This window comes from Podarcis vaucheri (assembly GCF_965113315.1).
Source record: "Podarcis vaucheri genome assembly, chromosome: 15".
Lineage (NCBI taxonomy): Eukaryota > Metazoa > Chordata > Lepidosauria > Squamata > Lacertidae > Podarcis > Podarcis vaucheri.
Genome location: NC_138753.1, coordinates 3,459,822 through 3,482,818, shown reverse-complemented (window position 1 = coordinate 3,482,818; position 22,997 = coordinate 3,459,822). Strand labels below are relative to the sequence as shown.

The following is a 22,997-nucleotide window of genomic DNA, read 5'->3' as shown; positions in this document are numbered from 1 at the left end:
AATCACTGGGTGACCTTGAGCCAGCTGCCATCTTTCAGCCTGGCCACTGCCCACCTCACAGGGTCACTGGGAAGATAAAATGGAGAAGGCGGGAAGCATGTACAGTGGTACCTCAGGTTACATACACTTCAGGATACATACGCTTCAGGTTACACAGATATATTGCTTCAGGTTAAGAACTTTGCTTCAGGATGAGAACAGAAATTGTGCTCCGGCAGCGCAGCAGCAGCAGGAGGCCCCATTAGCTAAAGCGGTGCTTCAGGTTAAGAACAGTTTCAGGTTAAGTACGGACCTCCGGAACGAATTAAGTACTTAACCCGAGGTACCACTGTACACCACCTTTTGATCCTTGGAGAAAAGGAGGACTATATATCTACTACCAGTGCTTTTTTCTGGGGGTACGCAAGGGTACGCATACCCCTAAACAATTTTGTGAATCATTGTACTTTTGTCCATTTACTGTATTTATTTCCCCCGATTTGAACTATAAAATGGTGATTTTCTTTAGTCAAAATGAGAGTACCCCCTAAACAATTTTTCAGAAAAAAGCACTGTCTACTACTACTACTAATATTAATAGTAGATCAGAAGGTCGGCGGTTCGAATCCCCATGATGGGGTGAGCTCCCGTTGCTCAGTCCCTGCTCCTGCCAGCCTAGCAGTTCGAAAGCACGTCAAAGTGCAAGTACCGGTAGATAAATAGGTACTACTCTGGCGGGAAGGTAAATGGCGTTTCCGTGCGCTGCTCTGGTTCGCCAGAAGCGGCTTAGTCATGCTGGCCACATGACCCGGAAGCTGTACGCCGGCTCCCTTGGCCAATAAAGCGAGATGAGTGTGCAACCCCAGAGTCGTCCGCGACTGGACCTAATGGTCAGGGGTCCCTTTACCTTTACCTTTTTATGAATGTTTAAAGTGGTATAGTGTGTTAATTGTGTGATTCAAATGCGGTCGGAATCTCACAGCACCCAGCCGCATGCCTCCAACAAACCCCAAATCAAATGTAAATGTTATACAGTAGTAGTAGTAGTAGTAGTAGTAGTAGTAGTAGTAGTATAATAATAATAATAATAATAATAATAATAATAATGTAATCAATTAAACAAAACAAACGTTCCATCTTTCAATCTCACCTTTGCATGCACTACTAGCAGCCAAACCAAACTTGTTGGTGTCAACGCCGCCGATTTTGTGGCTGTGGGTGTCCCTTTTCCCCCGCTCTTCGCTCCTCTGGCTTAATAACTTGGTTTCGACTACAGGAAGTGCAGAAACCGATAAAAACAAGAGGGACAGTAAGGCATCTGAAGGAACAGGAGGACCACCAGATAAGAACCAGTCAAAGGCAGCAAGAGAAAGGCTGGACAAAGTCAAAGCGATGCTCCCATCTGACAGTCAAAGCAAATCAGCAAGCAGACATTATTCCCATTGTACCTGCGTAGAGCAGGGATGAGGGGAGAAATTCAGGCCAGTTTGCATTTCACTTGGGCTTCTGGAAACCATATGCAAACTGGGAAACCGCCAGGGGCAAAATCAGATGCAATATGGCGGCTCAAGGGACCGGGCTAGGTGCAACTTGGCCGCGTCGGGGGAGATGGTGGCTTTGGGGTTAGAATCAGACACAAAACCACAGCTCAGGGGGAAATATGCTAGAGGAAATGTCAGACACAAATGGCGGCTCAGGACACGGGGCCAGTTTCCTCCTGCACCCGATGAACCGAACACGGCTGTGGCCAATAATATCTAAATAGACATCTACATCTCGTACTGATGTCTGTGAGGTTGATAAAAGCCTTCTCCTGGAAGTCAGCTGAAAGCAGCACACAAAGACCGTTCAGCTCCTCTGTGACTCGACGCCGCTGACGACGTCTGTGCTGGAGACAAGCCTGTCAAGGGAGAGAGACAAAGAAACCGAGAAGCAGGGACTTTATATTGTTATGAGTTTGCGGGTGCAAGGCGACTGTGATCTCCAGAATGAGCAAGTGTCAGAATTTAATAAATATTTGGCAGTGTTAAAACTGGGAAATAGTGTATCAGACAGACATTTGGCCAGACCTGTTTGCATTGGGCTGTGTGCTAGACAGTGCTAATCCTCTGCAATCAGCATGTGTTAAGAGCTAAGTAAGCCAGGGTGGTGAGGTGCTAGCTTGGGAATGGTCCATTAAGAAGAACGCAAAGCATCAAAGATAACTGTGTGAGATGGCAAAGGGGTGGAGCCCCTTTCACTTCACAGAGAGAATCATGGAATTGCAGAGTTGGAAGGGACCCCAGGGTCATCTAGTCCAACCCCTGCGATGCAGGAATCTCAACTAAAAGCATCCATGACCTCTGCTTTAAAACCTCCAAGGATGGAGAGTCTACAACCTCTCAAGGGAGACCACTGTCCAGCAGCTCTTCCTGTTCGAGGATGGATGGCGGCTAACAGATTGAGGTTGAATCCTGACAAGACAGAAGTACTGTTTTGGGGGGACAGGAGGCGGGCGAATGTGGAGGAGTCCCTGGTCCTGAATGGGGCAACTGTGCCCTTGAAGGACCAGGTGTGCAGCCTGGGAGTCATTTTGGACTCACAGCTGTCCATGGAGGCGCAGGTCAATTCTGTGTCCAGGGCAGCTGTCTCCCAGCTCCATCTGGTACGCAGGATGAGACCCTCCCTGCCCGCAGACTGTCTCGCCAGAGTGGTGCATAGTTATCTCCCGCTTGGACTACTGCAATGCGCTCTCCGTGGGGCTACATTTGAAGGTGACCCAGAAACTACAACTAATCCAGAATGCGGCAGCTAGACTGGTGATTGGGAGCGGCCGCCAAGGCCACATAACACTGGTATTGAAAGACCTACATTGGCTCCCAGTATGTTTCCAAGCACAATTCAAAGTGTTGGTGCTGACCCTGAAAGCCCTAAATGGCCTCGGCCCAGTAAACCTGAAGGAGTGTCTCCACCCCCATCATTCAGCACGGACACTGAGATCCAGTGCTGAGGGCCTTCTGGCGGTTCCCTCCCTGTAAGAAGTGAGGTTACAGGGAACCAAGTAGAGGGCCTTCTCGGTAGTGGCACCCGCCCTGTAGAACGCCCTCCCACCAGATGTAAAGGAAATAAACAACTATCTGACATTTAAAAGACATCTGAAGGCAGTCCTGTTTAGGGAAGTTTTTAATGACTGATGTCATAATGTATTTTTAATATTTTGTTAGAAGTTGACCAGAGTGGCTGGGGAAACCCAGCTAGATGGGCAGGGTAGAATTATTATTATTATTATTATTATTATTATTATTATTATTAAGTTCTTCCTGAAGTGTAAGGTTACAATAATATTAGCCAATTACCCTTCCTATCTCTGCCCCAGTTAACTCCCAGGCTTGTTCCCAGAGATTTACATGAGGTCTTCCCTCTGGTCAGGGTTCACTTCCCAGTTTCAGATACTTTTCATATTTTCCGAGGTCTTTACCAGAAGGCTTCTCTGGTCTGGAACTCTCTGTTTCCTGACCTTTGCCAGACCACAGGTTCCCCAACTCTGTCATGTACCATATGTGTAAAATGTTCAAAGGTGAATAAATGCATGGAAATAAATGGTGACCTTGGAACTAAAAAAAAGGATGAATTAAGTGGGTATGTTGAATTTAAGATTTATACACGGCATGGCGTGGGGGCAACTGGTGGGGTGAGATAACACTGGGGGCGCCTTCTTGGCCCACCTAACCCTTGATGGCCAGTTACATGACTAGACTTTGTTGCCACAATCTTAATTGTATCCCTGGCTTGAGGCAACTTTCCTTACAAAAGCAAAACACACTCAACTCTGCAAAATCTCTCTGCGACTTACCAGGATATGTTCTGGGCTTTGGGCTACAGCAATACCAGACCGGAGCTTTTTCAGTTTCCGAATGTTTTCTTGAGAGGGAGAAGAAAGAAATTGGGGGTATAGATATGAGAACACACACACACACACACATACACACACACAACTTTATTTTCACCTCCCCACTGTTTGGGAAAGTTTTTAACGTCTGATGTCGTATTGTGTTTTAATTTGTTGGAAGCCACCCAACAAATTGGGTGGATTCGTTTTGCATGAGCTGCCTCGCCGTGCATACTTTTGAAGGAAGACCAGGTATGAATTCGCGAATATGAAAAATTAAGAAGTGTACGTACCGCCTAAGCTTACTGCTTCACAATGGTTATCCTGCGGGTTGCATTTATACAGCTTGCCCAAGTCTCCTGGCCCCAAGGAAGCAGCTACAATCCTTTTTTGAGGGAGAGAGAGAAAGAGAGAGAGAGAAAATCCAGTCTCTTTGCAAACAGAGAACAGAAGAACAGTGGGGATAAGAATGATCAGATCCAAACACATGGAGAATATACCTAGCCTGCCATTTAGTGTGAAATTCTGTGAAAGCAGAGATCTGGAGAGTGACGATCCAGACGCAAAAGTTTTTGAGCTTTATTTTTGGCAGGGAGGTGGCCAAATTTGCTGAGCTTTTTTCATTTTTCAAAATCTCCAAAATAAACGGAAGTTTGGGGTCTCAGGAAAAGCCACAGAGGCCTGCTCTTGTTGTGTTTTTTGGGTTAGCCCAACTGATGCCATTTTGCTTCTGTAAAAAACCGCCTGCTTTAGAATTTAGGAGGGTGAGCCACAAATATGTGAAGACCAGATAACGTTGCTAGGCGATTTTCGGGAAAACCTCCCTCTGCCAAGCAGCTGTCCATTTCAAGGTCTCCAGGCGGAGTGTCCTGTTTCTATCAGCGCAAGGAACCTCAAAAGGGGGAAATTCCTATAAAAAGTATGAACAAAGGCTTTTTGGCGTGGCTTCACCATCACACCGGTGAGTGTGGCTTGCCCACTCTGTTTTACTCAGCTGAATAAACAAGGGATTATGGGAATCTCCTCTGTCTATATGACATTTATTGGCTTTTGGGTGACCAAGGCAGCTTGGGCCTGATTAGCGGACCCCAACAGAAAGAGAAAATTTGCATGAAATGCTCAGGACATTTAGATTTAAAGAGTACAAATGCTAGTTCATATATGGATGGGTAAAGGTTAAGGGACCCCTGGCCATTAGGTCCAGTCGTGGCTGACTCGGGTTGCGGCGCTCATCTTGCTTTATTGGCCGAGGGAGCTGGTGTACAGCTTCCGGGTCATGTGGCCAGCATGACTAAGCCGCTTCTGGCGAACCAGAGCAGCGCATGGGAACGCCGTTGACCTTCCTGCCGGAGCGGTACCTATTGATTTACTTGCACTTTGACGTGCTTTCGAACTGCTAGGTTGGCAGGAGCAGGGACCAAGCAACGGGAGCTCACCCCGGCGCGGGGATTCGAACCGTCGACCTTCTGATCTGCAAGTCCTAGGCTCTGTGGTTTAACCCACAGCGCCACCCGCATCCCATATATATATATATATATTATATATATATATGGTCCACCAACGCGGGTGGTGCTGTGGGTAAAACCTCAGTACCTAGGACTTGCTGATCTTATGGTCGGCGGTTCGAATCCCTGCGGCGGGGTGAGCTCCCGTCCTTCGGTCCCAGCTCCTGCCCACCTAGCAGTTCGAAAGCACTCTTAAGTGCAAGTAGATAAATAGGGACTGCTTTCTAGCGGGAAGGTAAACGGCGTTTCCGTGTGCTGCGCTGGTGCTGGCTCACCAGCGGCAGCTTCGTCACGCTAGCCACGTGACCCGGAAGTGTCTTCGGACGGCGCTGGCTCACGGCCTATAGAGCGAGATGAGCACGCAACCCTAGAGTCGGACATGACTGGCCGGTAGGGGCAGGAATACCTTTACCTTATGGCCCCCCAAAGGGCTCGGCCCCCAGGAACTGGCACCCCTGACCATTGGCCATGCTGGCTGCTGAAAGCTGGGCATCCAACAACATCTGGAGGGCCAAAGGCTCTCCAGCCCTGGAGCAGACCTAAGATGTCCCCCTGCAAAGTTGGACATGCAACCGCCCTACAGCCAGGGCTGGAGCTTTTGGTTACTCAGGGGGTAGAGTACTCCTGAATGCGGAAGCTCCAGTGAGTGATCGTCATCATTCTTCCCCTTGTCTGCCTAGTATGAAAAAGCATATTTTATAATACAAACCAAAATCTATTTCTCAGCGCAGTCCTCTGGCAGGATATGCTAGAGGAAACCACTAATCTATATTGCTCACTGTGGGCCAGAGCAAGCCTCTGTGAAGCTTTTAAGATTTTGTTCCTGCATCTGAGAAACACCCCCATTACTTCATAATTATGTTAACTCAACAAGGAGCTACAATGGAACAGAAGAGCAAACACACTTTTTCTTGCAAACAGAAGGACCCAGATTTGATTCCCGGAATCGCCAGTAAAAAATGGATCAGGGAGTGGGTGATGAGAAAAGAGCCTTGTCTGCCCGGGACCTTGGAAAGTTGTTGCTGGTCAGAGCAGACAGCACTAGGGTAGAGGGACCGAAGAGCTGGCTCAGCGTACGTTCAAATCAAAGCTGGGATTTTGGGGGGGCTCCTTTGAGTATGTAGTGCAGAGATGCTCTTGGGCAGAAATGGCCAGATGTTGCCAGACTCCAAGCCCATCAGTCCCAGCTCAGCGAAGTCAGGGAAAGAAAGCAGAGAGTAATGGTTAGAGCACAGGATTAGGGCCTGAGAGTCCAGGGTTCGAATCTCCACTCTGCCATGAAGCTCTTTGAAGTGCTGACCTTGGATCAGCCACTGTCTCTCAGCCAAACCTACCTCTAAGAATGGACACATCTGTCGATTTCGGTGCCTCACTTAAATAATAATTATAACCCCACTTTAAATTCCGTTCCCCACATTTCTGCACCAGTCTGCAAGTTATTTTTGTACAAGAAGTCTTCATGACAATTCATCAATACTCTAGTGTACATATTTCCTAATTTCCATATTTTTATATGTCATACAGTATGTACATTTTTGCAACCAATATCCCCACAGGGTAACTGCATCTTTATTTTTGCTAATATATCCATTTTTAGGTACTTTTCCCCATATATATGCATTTTTGTGGACAGTGTTTGTTGGAGAACTACATCGTAAAATTTGGAGAAGCGTGAATTTGGAAGGCTTCCATTCTTGTAGATTGGTCCGAGCAATGGGAATTCGATAATTTCTTATTCAAATGCAAACAAAACCGCATTTCTCCCCAGCTGTCCTTCACAGTGGCCAGTCACACAATGGTTTTCAAACGAGACTGACCTTCTGCCATTGGTTACCCAATTTACTTGTTTAATGTGCGAAAACAATCCTTTGTCTCAGTCCAAGCCACTGAGTCAGGGCTGTGCAGTGATTTATGTGGCGATTTGGCACACACATGGATGCAATTTTGTACCTTTCTCTGGAAAATTCTTCCAGTTGCAGGAAGTGGGGCAGTTTGCTTTCCCCCTCAACCAGCCTCAAGACGTTTCCCCTTACCAGTTCCGTCGCCCATCTGTGTGTTGGAAAACCTGATGTCCAAAGGAAGGGGAGACTTGTGGTGAGACCCACCTCCAGCTGGTATCAATGTTAAAGCTCTTCAGAGGATCTGGAGCTGAGAGAAAGACCATGAGTGAATGGCGGCTTGAAATGACAGCAGGTGGGAATTTGTTTAAACATTAGGAAGTACATTCTGATGAGGAATGGGCTGCCTCAGAAGTCAGTGGGTTTTTAACAGAGGGTGATAGGTGGCCCTAGCCTGGCAGCAGGGGTTGAACTAAATGGCCTTTGGAGATCCCTTCCACCTTATTCTAGGAAGGAGAAAGAAGCTGCAAGTTGGGTAGGTGTTATGTACTAAGCTTGGATCCTAGAACAATAGGCAAGTAGGATCCTAGAATACAACATGTGATTGGCCGGCAGGAAAAGACCAATCAGGTTTCAGGAGGGAAGCAGAATCAGCCAATCAGATGGGACTCATTGTGTAAATAATGTATATAAAAAGCTTGAGGTTTGGGGGGGGCAGTTCAATCACTGTTTTACAAGCTGCAATAAAGAGCATGAAATCACTACAGGACTCCGAGTATATTTCAGTAGGAAAGTTATGGTTCTGATACAGCAGTGGTTCAGATGTAACTCGGTTTAGTGTTACACAACACCCGCTCTCAGGCTAAAATTATATGCCCTGGTAAGGTTGCTGAAACAAACATTTTTTTGCAGGTGCCGAAAGAAATGCAGTAAAGGCATCTTTCTAACATCAATGGGCTGTTCCAAAAGTAAGTGCTGCTACTTTAAACAACAGGTTCACTGCAAGTGTGGGATGGAATTGCTATTTTTATTGATATGACTAAGCTCCCCACCCCCTGAGAACTCATTTTTCTAGATGGGGAAGTCTCATCTTGAAGAAGTCTTGCAGAGCACCGTGGTTTTTGTGGCATAGCAGCTCAGATCCAAACTAGACATGACGCTAAATGTCTCACAGCATTTAACATGAGGCGGGGGGGGGGGAGGTATTTTGTTTGCCTTTTCTTAGGTGGAAATTTGCAAATGCTCATTATAATTCCTGAGGGTGAATCTTTTACAGCTGAATCCAATTTGCCCAAAACCTATAATGCATGGATCAGATTGGTACATAGGCATCGTGCATAAACAACATCAACTTCGTTGGACTGGTCATGTTGTGCGGATGCCTGATGAGCATCTGCCAAAGCAACTACTCTATTCCAAACTTAAAAATGGAAAGAGTGACGCCTGCTTCTTGGGAGAAAAGCAATGACAAACCTAGACAGCATCTTAAAAAGCAGAGACATCACCTTGACAACAAAGGTCCGTATAGTTAAAGCTATGGTTTTCCCAGTAGTGATGTACGGAAGTGAGAGCTGGACCATAAAGAAGGCTGATCACCGAAGAATTGATGCTTTTGAATTATGGTGCTGAAGGAGACTCTTGAGAGTCCCATCGACTGCAAGATCAAACCTCTCCATTCTGAAGGAAATCAGCCCTGAGGGCTCACTGGAAGGACAGATCATGAAGCTGAGGCTCCAGTTCTTTGGCCACCTCATGAGAAGAGAAGACTCCCTGGAAAAGACCCTGATGTTGGGAAAGATGGAGGGCACAAGGAGAAGGGGACGACAGAGGACGAGATGGTGGGACAGTGTTCTCGAAGCTACAAACATGAGTTTGACCAAACTGCGGGAGGCAGTGGAAGACAGGAGTGCCTGGTGTGCTCTGGTCCATGGGGTCATGAAGAGTCAGACACAACTAAACAACTGAACAACAACAATGCTGGTGATCAACAAAAGAGGTTTAAAGACTCTTTCAAAAGAATGTAGTATAAACACCGACAATTGGGAAACGCTGGCCTGCGAGCGCTCCAGTTGGAGAACAGCCTTTGCCAAAGGTGCAATGGGTTTTGAAGACGCTCAAACCAAAGGATGGAAAGGAGAAACGTGCTAGGAGGAAGGCACGTTTGGCAAATCCACACCGTGATCAACTCCCACCTGGAAACCAATGTCCCCACTGTGGAAGGACATGTGGATACAAAATTGGCCTCTGCAGTCACTCATGGACTCACTTTTAAAACCTTGCTTTGGAAGACCATCTTACTCAGCTACGAGCGATCGCCAAAGAAGAAGTGGTTCTGAGTGTTCCAGTAAAACACAAGTGTGGATCCCCCATGAGTCCAGAAAATACATGCCCTCTCACCGCCTCACTGACTGGCAGGGCCACCCACAGCGTTTGATGGATCTTCCAAATGACCTGTTCATTGAGTATTCATTCTGACTTATTTGTGGGGAGGCTAGAGGAGACATTACGTCAGCCCAGGCTCTCCAGAGCATTTCCTCTCCACTTCCCTTTTTCACAAAAAGAATGTGAAAAGGATGACGGTGCAGCCCAAATTTGCGGGTGTGTGACTGAATCACAGGGGACAATTCCCAGCCCTACCTGCAGACACCGAGGATTGAACCTTCTCCATCCAAAGCTCAACCACTGATCTACAGGTCTCCTCCAATGAAATAGAAGCCTATCTTGGTGCTCAGTGCAACATGTATTAACTAATTAACAACTTTTGGGAAACTTGAGGCTTCCTGAGCTATTTTATCAACATGGCAACTTGGAGAATTCGAGTTGTTGTTGTTGTTGTTGCTGCTGCTAATAATTTGATTTATCGACCTGCTCTTCACCCCAAGGTCCCAAGGCAGACCCTGACAATTTAAAATGAGACATTAAAAACAGTTTAAAACAAATGGCTATCTCAGGAATACAGTTGGTCCCAAGAATGTACATCTCAGTTGTCAAAGATCAGGGTAAGGAGATGTATATTCATATTCCATGAAAACTTAACAACACAGCTCTGTGGGAGGGAGTCCCACAGCTTAGGGGCTGCTACAGAAAATGCTTCTCTCCAGGGCTGCCACCATCCCTCTGCTGATTTTTATATCTGCAGAAGTCTGTAGGGGCCGATATTTGGGGCCTAAGTCTTTTAGCACATACAGTATTGCAAAAGCTGCTTTATACTAGGTTTCTCTGTGACTTGTCTCATTACTGAATGAATTCTTTTGAAGTTCGTAAATGATTGCAAACCACTTTGAAAGAAGCTCTTGTGTTTGGAAAGCACGATAGGATGCCGTTTGGATTGGGGGAGGGGGAACATAACCTAAAATCATATCCCAGAGAGTCTGGGGAAGAGACACGACTCTCTTTGCAAGCGGGGTTCAAAGCCCAGCGTCTACAGGTAGGGCTGTGAGAGACCCCCATCTGAAACCCAATCAACAATATTGGGCTTGATGGACCGAAGTTCTGACAATGGCATAAGGTAGCTTCCTATGTTCCTATTTCAATCAGCCCTTAATTCAGAGCAGTAAGGGCTGAAATCTTGCTTTATCTCAGTGTAGCTGCTTTTCATGCACGAGGTCCTAGGTTGAATCTTCAGCAGCTCCAGGTAGGGCTGGAAAAGTCCCCTTGTCTAAAACCCCCAAGAGCCACTGCCATTCAGTACTGAACTGGACCGTAGACATCACTGAACTAAGATGGACTTCAGTATATGCACAGCAGCTTCCTATGTCGTGCAAAAAAGATGCGGCGAGGCGGTGAGAAAAATATCGCCACCAGCGCAACATTTTTTTTCCAAAAAAAAAAAATCTTTCTGTTAATTGTGCAGAAGAGATGATTCACTTACCCAGAAGCAGGAGGAGGAAGTGAAGAGTGGTCATGGCTGAGATGCTCCTGGGTGGACAGTGCAAAAGCTTCTGAGATAAAACTCACGAGTAGCAGCTGCTTGTGGCCTGAAAGAGGGGAGGCCTTTTCCAGAACTGCTGCCTCTGTCACTGATGAGACACAACTCGAGACAAGCCCGTTGTGGGTTTCCTCACATGAGTTTCAAGATGTGGTTGAGCCTCTGAGGCTTCAGGCGAAGCCGAGGCGCCGTTTGCATCAAAGGCTATCTTCAGGGACCACCTTTCCTCCACCTGCTCTCTTTCAAGCCCACTCAAAGGGGTTTCAGTTCTGCACCTGTGTGGGGGCCGCACATCTTTTGTCTTCCGGCATTTTGACAAGCAACATCTTCTGGGCTACATTTGCTGCTTCGTTCAGAGAGGGGAAAGGTGGTTGTAGATAGAACAGGCCCCAGACTCTGGCTCACCTGCCATAGTTTTCTTTGGGTGCTCTGACACTTTCCAGGCCAAAAACAGCACCACCCGAAGGACAGATTTTATCTAGGGGCTGCCACACTTGCTCGCACCCCAACCCCAGAGCAAGCCCCCCCCCCAATCTTTGGTTCACCGGATGTTGCTGGGCCACAACTCGCCTCATCCCTGACTACACACCAAGTTGGCTGATGGAAGCTTTGCAGGCAGACGGTCCCAGGTTCAAATCCCGGTTATCTTTGCTTACAAGGATCTTGAGAAGCGAGTTCCGGGAATGACCTTTCTCTTTCTAGGATCCTGGAAAGCCACTGCCAGTCAGTGCGGGCAACACTGGGCTACTAGGCAGACCAATATTAATTTGGGCACATTTTTTAAATAGATAAGAAGCTGCTTTCCCTCTGCCAGAATATGAGAACCCACAACAGGGTCACATCTCATGAAGCCAAATGCTAAAAGATTCAGGAGAGCCCAAAGGAGGAATTTCTTAATGTAGCACATTCTTAAACGATGGCATTTGCTACAGCATTATTTTTATTTATTACATTTCTCTCACACCTATCCTCCACAGAGCTCACGGTAGAAGACACATGTATCCTCCCTCCCTCTCTGCTTCATCTTCACAGCAACGCTGTGGGCTAGGCTAGGCTGGGAAGGTGGCAACTGGCTGAAGGGCACCCAAATGTCTTACACCATCAGCCACCAACTCAGGTGGTTTAAAAGGAGCTTAGACCTGGGGTCTCCAGTGTGGGGCCCATGGGTACCACAGCACCCTCAAGTAGGAGTATAGCATCTAGATCAAGGGAAGTAATAGTGCCACTGTATTCTGCTCTGGTCAGACCTCACCTGGAGTACTGTGTCCAGTTCTGGGCACCACAATTCAAGAAGGACACTGACAAACTGGAACGTGTCCAGAGGAGGGCAACCAAAATGGTCAAAGGCCTGGAAACGATGCCTTATGAGGAACGGCTAAGGGAGCTGGGCATGTTTAGCCTGGAGAAGAGGAGGTTAAGGGGTGATATGATAGCCATGTTCAAATATATAAAAGGATGTCACATAGAGGAGGGAGAAAGGTTGTTTTCTGCTGCTCCGGAGAAGCGGACACGGAGCAATGGATCCAAACTACAAGAAAGAAGATTCCACCTAAACATTAGGAAGAACTTCCTGACAGTAAGAGCTGTTCGACAGTGGAATTTGCTGCCAAGGAGTGTGGTGGAGTCTCCTTCCTTGGAGGTCTTTAAGCAGAGGCTTGACAACCATATGTCAGGAGTGCTTTGATGGTGTTTCCTGCTTGGCAGGGGGTTGGACTCGATGGCCCTTGTGGTGTCTTCCAACTCTATGATTCTATGATTCTAGGGGTTTCTCTCTCCCTCCCGCCCTCTCTCTCTCTGCAGTAGGGACCAATAAGCTCACCTTGATGCCGAAAATCAACAACAACAATAACAATCTTTATTACGGTCCAGAGACCCAACAAATCGTTACAAAGCAATGCACAATTCAGACAGCCTACCTCCAGTTCAAACAAGCAGAAAATGCAAATTCATTAACAGATCATTCTTTTTAAATGTTTTATTATGTCTTTTATTTTTTTATAAATGTTGGAAGCCTTACCCAGAGAGTTTAACTGTTGTGTTGCTGCTCCAACTATAGGTGGCTCTCTGTCTGAAAAAACTAAGGCACTCAGCCAAGCTGCCCTTTCAGGATATCTTTAGCAAGAAAGTTGTTGGAGGGGATGGGGTTAACATCACCCCATCACTGCTGGTTGGTTTAAGTTGCAAATGGAGTACCAGCTTGGCTTCCAAACTTCTAACGCTCTGTAGACATATGGGCAAGGTGTAATTTCCAAAGGTAGGGAGTTAGTTCTGCAGAGACTGCCTTTATTCACATCCTGAGGAATTTCGGCTCAGGGGTTGGAAGGATGCTGAAGAAAGCCTCCTGGTTCATCTTAATGAAGTGAGCAGGTCTTATGCGGGTTCCCCTGGCAACAAACCACCTTGGGGCAAGCCCTGCAAGACCCTGCCAATTTTGGCAGCAGCCAAAAGAGAGGGGGTGATGGACAAAATCAATCCTTTATTCCACCCAGCCCTGCCCCTGATGGAAATGCAAGTAACCCCTTCCCTGGTCATCACATCCACCATTTTATGCACTCAGTCTTCACAATTGGTTGGGGGTGGGTGGGAGGGGGCAGCCCTTCACTTAGGTGTGCTTTTTAGCCAAATAAAGTCAGCAGCATCGTGGGAAGAGTTCAGATTTTATTGCAGGCTGCAGTAAGCATATATGACCCAGAGGAGTTCTCCAAATTCTGGACCTAGAATGCAGAATTCAAACACTTTTATAACACTCTCTAGCTCGTGAACAATCCCTTTCAGCAATATGATTGGATAACAGAATGCATGAACAGCCTGTGGACCCCTAAAACTAATCCCATTAGTCAGAGCAGCCTGCTCCTAATTACTACAGCAACAGGTAGTTTTGAACAACGTTTATAAATTATTTTTTTCCTGTTTCATGCAAAATGTTGCTATTCTGCAACCTGCTACATGAAGTTGTCTGAATTAGTGAGCATTACTGACATCCACCTGGGTCCCAGGGCATCACACCCAGGTATCACTGCAGCCAGGCGCTTCTGATGTTCTTAGGCTGAAACTCTTTGATAGGAAACTCTTTGAACTAACCTTCCTCTAAAGCAAGACTGTTAACACCCAGCCTACATTTATTCAAAAACCAGAAGCATTTTTACTGGGCACTGTAGGGGAGGACATTAACAGACAGGATTGTAAATTGTTTTTATATGCAATAACGGCAGCAAGAATATTACTGGCACAGAAATGGAAACAAGAAGAATTATGCAGAATTAGACAAATTAACAGGAAGGACTCAAAACCTGCAGGACCAGAGATTCTTAGAAGACTGGAGTAAATATTTGAACTATTTAAAAAGCAATTGTAATAAACAGATTACACTAGTAGGATTGCAAGAAGTTCTGTAAGGAGGATTGTGTGAAATATTTCAAGGAAGATTATGAAGGGAATTATTAGTTAAAGATAATTAAAAGTAATAGTGAAATTAAGAAATGCAGAATAAGTGAAAAAGAACAGACAATCTTCAGAGGTTGTTGATGGAAGTCTAAAATATTGTATAAGATAAGAATTTATGTTAAATGATTGTTGGAAATGAGATGTTAAAAAACTAATAAAAATGTATAAATAAATAAAAAAACACCCGGCCTGTAAAAGGCATGCTGCGTGGTCCTTAACAGTGATTTGTTTTGTTGCTGCCGTGGTCAGATTGCTCTCAAGCCATTGAAGGAGCATAGCTGGAGGTGGGTGTTCATGTGGTCTGAGCAATCCATCATGCCCTCCTGGTGTGTGTCTCTCTCTCAGTGGCTTCCGTCTTGCAGCGGCATCTGTTCCTCCGCCACCTCCGGCGTCGTGAATCGTGCCCTCACCCCCTGAGACACTCGGTTCAGCAGGCGCTTCCCTGGAATGGGACAGAATGGGGAAGCATCTATCAAGGCTGTGAAGCAAGAACAGGCAAGTCTTCAAGGAGGTCAGCGGTTGTGCCCAGGCAAATAAGTTAGGAGGAGCTGAGCTGTAGCCGGGCCTTTGTATGCAAAAGGTCCCAGGTTTGATCCCTGGTAGCTCCTGATATTTTTCTGTCACTTCCTGTCCAGTGATGCTTGTGGTGCAAAACTCTTTGCATATTTTTGTCTGGAATGATATAAAGCTCCCCCAAAATCCATTCCCCCTTCATTATTGTATGGTATTCTTCCTCTTCTTATAATGATGATGTTTTGTTTTTCAATTAAACAAAATGAACCAAAGATAAAGAACATAAAGAAATACTATTACAGCAGGTTGAAAGCAGCATGAGGTTGGATATAATCACTGAACTTCTTATTCCAAAAAAAATCTTCCCCCCCCCAAAAAAAAAACAAAGTTAGGCTGGTTTATATAATAAGTTAGCTTAATCATAGTTACCATGGACTAAATTTTCATAACATTCAGATATAGTGGGATATAAGCCTCACCCTTTAGCTATTCTAATCTTAGCAGCAGTTATAAGGTTGAACACTATTTCATGATCATTTTCCAAAATAACATCTTTTAGATAACCGAGCAGATATATTTTAGGATCCAAGGGTATATGGTATCCTAACATATCAGAGATATTAGCCTGAACAGATTTTCAGAACATTTCTATTTGAGAACAATCCAAGAAGATTTGTCTGTAATCTACTTTGTTTAATCTGCATCTCCAACATTAAAAAAAGTGTGTGTGTTTTTTAAAAAACAACAATCCCGGTTCCTCCATAAAGAACTGAGAAAGACTCTTTCCTGAAAACCTGTAGCGCTTCTGAAAATCTCAGAAGTATAGAGAGAGCAGCTGTGACATCATGAATATTATCTTTAAAAATAAATAAAATAAAAATACTCTTTTGCCAAGAGAAGTCACTCATCTGCAGAGATGGGCAGGCATGAGACTTTCTCCCGCGACTGTTTTCCTGATTCTGATAAAGCAACATCACCTGCTGGCCAGCCAAAAAGGAGAGCGCCACAAGCAGGCTGTGGTGCTGTCCAAAGGTCTCAAGTGCCACATAGACTTACCTGATAGTGCATTAATGACTGTGAAGGCAAGTAGGTAAGCAAGGCTTTTCAGTAAGAGGAAGGGGTTCTCCAGTTGTGGCTGGATTTCAACTCCCATCATCCCTGAGTGTTGGGCCATGCTGCCTGCTGAGGGTTGTAACTGCACATCTGGAAGGCTGCAGGTTCCCCTAGACTTGTTTAGGACAGGTTTGGTGAACTTGTAGCCCTCCAGATGTTATTGGACTACAAATCCCATCATCCCCAAACACCGGGTGTACTGGATGGGGGTGATGGGAGGGTCACAGGTTCCCCACATCTGGAGTAGGGTGTTGCTCTTCACTTGCCTTTTGACACTGTCTCGTTGTGGTCTGAGTCCGCAGGCTCCTCCTTGAGGGCTCCCACCTCTTTCTTCCAGTTAGCCCAATCTAGCTCTTCTACTCTGCAAAACATACAAATAAATGGTGAACCACCTGAATCCCGCCGCTCACTTGGGGGAAAGACACAGTCAGTATATATTTGCTTATCTGTGTAGCCCTTGTTGCTCTGTGGACCTGCGACAGTGCAAGGCACGGTCAAACTCACCGGAAAAAATATCTCTTATCTTTCTCGTCTTTGGAGCCGATAGACAGCTGGCAACCAGATTGCTTGGGTTTCTGCCAATGCCAAACCCAGCTTTTCTCCAACTCCATAATAGCAGTTGCTCGCTGTGGGTACAATTCAGGAGGAATAGTCACATTTACAGATGTAGGGGTGATTTGAATAGGAGCAGAGTCAAGCTTGCAAAAATTTATCATTTGCCCGATAACAAATGTTGGAAATGTAAAGAAACTGAAGGTACATTATTTCACCTTTGGTGGACGTGCCCAAAGATTAAGGCTTTCTGGGAAATGATATATAATGAACTGAAAAAGGTACTTAAATATACCTTTCTGAAGAAACCAGAGGCCTTTCTCCTGGGAATGGTCGGCCAATTGGTGCCAAAGAAAGACAGAACATTTTTTATGTATGCAACAACAGCAGCAAGAATACTTATTGCAAAGTATTGGAAGACACAAGATCTACCCACTTTGGAAGAATGGCAGATGAAGGTGATAGACTATATGGGAGTGGCAGAAATGACTGGCAGAATCCGAGACCAGGGAAGAGAGACGGCGGAAGAAGATTGGAAGAAATTCAAGGACTATCTTGGGAAATATTACAAAATTAGTGAATGTTAGAAAGATGTTGGATAGAATTTAAGTGGTTATCAGCTGTAATGATTAAGATAATTGGGGGAAAAAGAAAGAAAGAAAGGTGTAAAATTAAGTGAAAATTAAGGGCGAGGATTTGCTGAATGAATAATTTGAATTGGAATACAAAAAGGGGAGGTATGAGGAGGTCTGAGAAGTAAGTTAAAAGAAAATAAGTGAATGAAATTATATGTGTTTTTATTTTTGTTTTTTGCTTTTTTTGTATAATCTCTGAAAAGTTAATAAATATATTTTTTAAAAAAATGAATAGGAGCAGAGGAAGCTGTCTTATATGAAGTCAGACCACTCCTCCACCTAGCTTCGTATAGTTGACCTGACTGGAAGTGGCTCTTGGGGGTTTCAGGCGAGGGACATTCTCAGCCCTTTCCTAAAAACTGGAGGGATTGGACCTGGGACCTTCTGCATGCAAAACAGGTCTCCGAAATGCGTTCCCGCTTGTAGACTTCCCATAGGCACCCAGGGGGCCACTTTGGAACAGGGCGCTGAACCACATGGGCTTGTTCCATCAGGGTTCTCTCTATGTGTGAATCCTTTGTCAGGGTTAAGTGAATAGGCAGCTGTCAGAGTGGGATCGAGTGTTGGGGAGTGAGGAGGCAGGAGTTTGTGTACTTATTTATTTACAGGATCTGTATGCCGCAACGTATAGCTTTATGTTCCCTGGCCAGCGAACAATGGCAACTGTGCTTGTCAAGACCAGTGAATAAAGCCAAGAGTCTATGACAAAGAGACATGTTGCAGAACACTCAGAAACAGCCAGTTTGGAGGGGCCTTTAGTGTACTGGTTCATCTGGCCCCGTTCCATCAGGGCTCTCCGTATGGGTGACTCCTTTGTCAGGGCTGAGCTAACAGGCAGCTGTCACAGTGGGATCAAGGGTTGGAGAGTGAGGAGCCAGTGTACTTATTTATTTTCAGCTGTTGTATGCTGCGCCCAGTAGCTTCGTTTCCCCAAAGCAATGAGCAAGGCCCATTATGCTTGTCAAAACCAAGGACAAAGCCAACAGTCAATGACAGAGGCATGCTGAAGAATGTACACAGAAACAGCCAGTTTGGAGGGGTCCTTGGTGTAATGGCCTTGGCTCAAATGAAGCCCCACCCAGAAATGGTTTTGGACTTGCCTGCAGCTTCCAGATCTTTTGACCATCTTCAGAGACCTCAGTGACCGTCTCGCTCATCAAGGCAATCAGCATGTTCAGGAGGAGGATGTAAGTCATGATGACATAGAAGAGCAGGAGGAACATCACAAAGTAATTGAACTTCAGGTTCTCGTGAAACTCCAACTCCCCCATCCCAATGGTGAACTTGAACAGCTCCAGGGACGTCTGTAGCAGCCCAACATACTTGACTTGGTCTTTGCCATCACTGTTGACGAGGGAAGACCCATTCTGGACTGGCTGGGGAGCCTCCCCAGTAAGTATGACAAGGGCTGAAATGGGAAATGAGAATATTTAAATCAGGGGGTCCTTGAAGAATCTCCTTGTAAACCTCTCTATTTGCACGAGAACTCTGTCCCGAAAGATGTCACAACTCAGGACCTACTAGTCATGGGCTGTGCCATCCACAACTCATCTTGGGTTGCCCGTTGGTTTCCAGGTCCAATTTGAGGCGCTCACACGAGTGTTTCAAGTGATAAATGACACAGGGGGGTTTTATTGGGGGGGGGGACCCACCTACTTCCCTACAGACCCTCCTGTGCATTAAAATCAGCAGAGGGGGCTCCTTGGAAGTTCTGTGACCCTCTGAAGTTTGGGGGTCGGTGACCCGAGAAAGGACATTCTCTGTGGTAACCCCTAAGTTGTGGAAGTCTCTCCCCATAGATGTGCATTGGGCACTTCCATTACAGTGGTATCTCGGGTTAAGAACTTCATTCGTTCTGGAGGTCCATTCTTAACCTGAAACTGTTCTTAACCTGAAGCACCACTTTAGCTAATGGGGCATCCCGCTGCCGCTGTGCGATTTCTGTTCTCATCCTGAAGTAAAGTTCTTAACTCGAGGTACTATTTCTGGGTTAGCGGAGTCTGTAACCTGAAGTGTCTGTAACCTGAAGTGTCTGTAACCCGAGGTACCACTGTATATAGTTTCTGCGATATGCTGAAGACACACCTCTTAACCCTGGCCTTTGCAGGGGAGAGTGGAATGCACGAATATCATTGAATCCCCTTACTCTGCCTAATAGCAGGGCCAGCCCTGCAACTGAGATCAGGCGGCATGATTACTAGGCATGGTTATTACTATGTGTCATTTTCCCTTGTCTTCATATATTGGATGCAAAAAAACAGTCAACGGTGCTGCTAAAGGAGGAAGTGGGTAGGATTCTGGTTTCTGCTGCCAGTTCTGGCCCTTCCCTGTTAGGACAGGTAGAGACTCACCTGCTGAAAAGCTGAAGAGGAAGATCACATAGACCATGAGGAAATGCATGAGGTTCCGCAGGATAGCCTGGAATGCAGAGCAGGATAGAAGTGAATTGGGGAAACCCAGCATGATGGAGGACTGGGCAGAGACTCGGGTTCAGATTTTTGCCCAAGGGTGACTTTCAAGTGACCTTGGGCCAATCACATTGCCTTGCAGTTTAACAGTAGTGCAGTTGCGAATTCAGAAATGCAGGGTCCCTTCATGGTATCCACAGACACGTGCCCTCACAGCCACACACCCTTCTAATGTTATACAACTCTAAGTTTGTACAATAATATTAGAAATATACAACAATAATTAGGGATGCGTTGCAATAAGCAGTACTGATCTCCATGTGTTGCCGTTCAGTTAAATCGACTTTTCTGTGCAAATCACATGGGAAAATTGTTTGAGTGCTCCAATATCTACCTTCTCAGTAAATTAATTTGTGTTTAACTTGAAGTGTGGGATTAATCAGCTTCATATTGAAGGATGGAGGATGGATGGCGGCTAACAGATTGAGGTTGAATCCTGACAAGACAGAAGTACTGTTTTGGGGGGACAGGAGGCGGGCAGGTGTGGAGGATTCCCTGGTCCTGAATGGGGTAACTGTGCCCCTGAAGGACCAGGTGCGCAGCCTGGGAGTCATTTTGGACTCACAGCTGTCCATGGAGGCGCAGGTTAACTCTGTGTCCAGGGCAGCTGTCTACCAGCTCCACCTGGTACGCAGGCTGAGACCCTACCTGCCTGTGGACTGTCTCACCAGAGTGGTGCATGCTCTAGTTATCTCACGCTTGGACTACTGCAATGCGCTCTACGTGGGGCTACCTTTGAAGGTGACCCGGAAACTGCAATTAATCCAGAATGCGGCAGCTAGACTGGTGACTGGGAGTGGCCGCCGGGACCACATAACACCGGTTCTGAGAGATCTGCATTGGCTCACAGTACGTTTCTGAGCACGATTCAAAGTGTTGGTGCTGACCTTTAAAGCCCTAAACGGCCTCGGTCCTGTATACCTGAAGGAGCTTCTCCACCCCCATCGTTCAGCCCGGACACTGAGATCCAGCGCCGAGGGCCTTCTGGTGGTTCCCTCATTGCGAGAAGTGAGGCTACAGGGAACCAGACAGAGGGCCTTCTCGGTAGTGGCGCCCGCCCTGTGGAACACCCTCCCTTCAGATGTCAAAGAGATAAATAATTACCTGACATTCAGAAGATATCTTAAGGCAGCCCTGTTCAGGAAAGTTTTTAATATGTAACGCTGTACTGTTTTTAACACTGATTGGGAGCCGCCCAGAGTGGCTGGGGAAACTCAGCCAGATGGGCGGGGTATAAATAATAAATTATTATTATTATTATTATTATTATTATTATTATTATTATTCATATAACCAACAAGCTTAACCTCACACAGCAAGCCTATGAGGCAGGTTAAACTGCAGAGGCGTCGTAGCCCAGGATCGCAGGGTGTCAATGACTTTTTACTATTTATGCAGCAGGGTCTCCCCTTCCAGCATCCTGGAGTCACCCAATCAGCATAAAAGGGAATCCTCACACCCTTTTTGGAGCCAATCAGCGTAAGCAGAAGTGAGTCAGCCACGAAGGATGGGCACCTAGGGTCACTCTGAAGAAGGTACTCAGGAAGAACGCTGAGGAAGTTCTGTATGCTGTATGCTGAGCATTTAAGTACACTGAAAACACCAGGTGCTTAAGTTCCAAGAGAAAGGTGTGCCAGGTCTGTTATATACAGTGTGCAGGTTTTAATATTTTGGTATTTGGCTAAAAGGGAAAATAAAGAGGCAATTCCCTGAATGCCTAGATCCAGGTTTTGGAGTACTCTTTGGTGAGAGGGCGCCAGCAGAGATTTAAGATCACAGAACATGCAGAAAAGCATGGGAATACAGGCTGTTAGACCTTTAGAATATGCAGTTATACCAACCTTGTGTATCATGACAACGTAGATCCCGGTCTGCTGAAAGCCTCGCATGTAATACAGCAGGTTTGTCCAGCCGAGCAGGAGGGAGAAGACCATCCAAGACAGGTAATCTTCCAGGCCTGCAAGGTACATCACTGCCGAAACCAGCAGGGTCACTGACTGCAACAGCCTGTGAGAAAATGAGGGGGGGGGGGAGATGGTTCCGCTTAGAGAAGGCGCCTTTCAGGCATAGAGGAGTCTGCTTGGCCTGCCTAGCACACAAAAGCTAAGCCACATGCCACAGCTAAGTATGAATGAGCTACAGGGTGGGTATTCAGTGAAGAAAAGGCAGCCTCTTCACTCCTCCCTTGGTCCTGCTACCGCAGAGTACCCAGAGCTAAGCCATTGTTTGGCTATCACATTACATTCAAAGAGGGGCTTCTGATTTGTCCTAGGGGATAAACCATGACCGGTGAAGCAGGAACAAACCATAACTACAGTGGTACCTTGGGTTAATTACTTAATTCGTTCTTAACCTGAAACTGTTCTTAACCTGAAGCACCACTTTAGCTAATGGGGCCTCCCGCTGCTGCTGTGCCGCCAGAGCACGATTTCTGTTCTCATCCTGAAGCAAAGTTCTTAACCTGAAGCACTATTTCTGGGTTAGCGGAATCTGTAACCTGAAGCGTATGTAACCTGAAGCATCTGTAACCTGAGGTACCACTGTACTGTATAAGTGTCCCAATGAGAGACCTTGTCTCCAGTAATTCCACACAAAAAATATTATTTCATAAAAGTTTTGTGCTGCTTGAATGTATGATAATAATAATAATAATAATAATAATAATAATAATAATAATAATAATAATTTATAAATTTTTATTTATATCCCGCCCTCCCCAGTGGAAGCCGGGCTCAAAGCTCTTTACAAAAAGCATGAAACAATAAAACTATCAGTAAAAACAGTTTTAAAACAACTTTTTTTTTAAAAAAAACCCTCTTCCCTACCGCCGCCCCCCCAACATACAGAAAAATCTCGATGTAGCCATCCTGAAGCAGAGTTGTCAGTGACCGGCGTCTTCTCCACAGGTAAAAAGCCTAATAAGCAAATGGACAGGAACACTCTTGTCAGTACAGCAGAAATAAAGGTAAAGGTAAAGGTACCCCTGTCCGTACGGGCCAGTCTTGACAGACTCTAGGGTTGTGCGCTCATCTCACTTAAGAGGCCAGGAGCCAGCGCTGTCCGCAGACACTTCCGGGTCACATGGCCAGCGTGATGAAGCTACTCTGCCGAGCCAGAGCTGCACACGGAAACACCGTTTACCTTCCCGCTAGTA

At 46.0% G+C, this 22,997-nt stretch overlaps 2 protein-coding genes across 4 annotated transcripts in view; both read right to left on the bottom strand.

The window, feature by feature from the left end:
• The window catches only part of ITGAE (integrin subunit alpha E), a gene marked incomplete at its 5' end in the record, with an annotated part of 49,784 nt that extends 42,268 nt beyond the window's left edge, over positions 1 to 7,516 (bottom strand). The window contains 5 exons of the mRNA XM_082200172.1: positions 1,130 to 1,249; positions 1,762 to 1,879; positions 3,812 to 3,879; positions 4,141 to 4,232; positions 7,386 to 7,516. Of these exons, the coding sequence (XP_082056298.1) occupies positions 1,130 to 1,249; positions 1,762 to 1,879; positions 3,812 to 3,879; positions 4,141 to 4,232; positions 7,386 to 7,516 (529 nt within the window). The remainder of the gene's footprint in view (positions 1 to 1,129; positions 1,250 to 1,761; positions 1,880 to 3,811; positions 3,880 to 4,140; positions 4,233 to 7,385) is intronic.
• Positions 7,517 to 13,756: 6,240 nt separating this feature from the next.
• Positions 13,757 to 22,997, bottom strand: part of LOC309520220 (transient receptor potential cation channel subfamily V member 2-like) — a 31,282-nt gene continuing 22,041 nt past the window's right edge. For 2 of the 3 annotated variants that reach the window (XM_082201769.1, XM_082201768.1), the window contains 7 exons: positions 22,688 to 22,758; positions 21,685 to 21,850; positions 19,727 to 19,793; positions 18,472 to 18,783; positions 16,693 to 16,810; positions 16,455 to 16,549; positions 13,757 to 15,004 (listed from right to left, as the gene is read on the bottom strand). In XM_082201769.1, coding sequence (XP_082057895.1) covers positions 14,904 to 15,004; positions 16,455 to 16,549; positions 16,693 to 16,810; positions 18,472 to 18,783; positions 19,727 to 19,793; positions 21,685 to 21,850; positions 22,688 to 22,758 — 930 coding nt within the window. In that variant the 3' untranslated portion in view covers positions 13,757 to 14,903. The remainder of the gene's footprint in view (positions 15,005 to 16,454; positions 16,550 to 16,692; positions 16,811 to 18,471; positions 18,784 to 19,726; positions 19,794 to 21,684; positions 21,851 to 22,687; positions 22,759 to 22,997) is intronic. The other variant, XR_014214194.1, reaches the window with a different exon arrangement.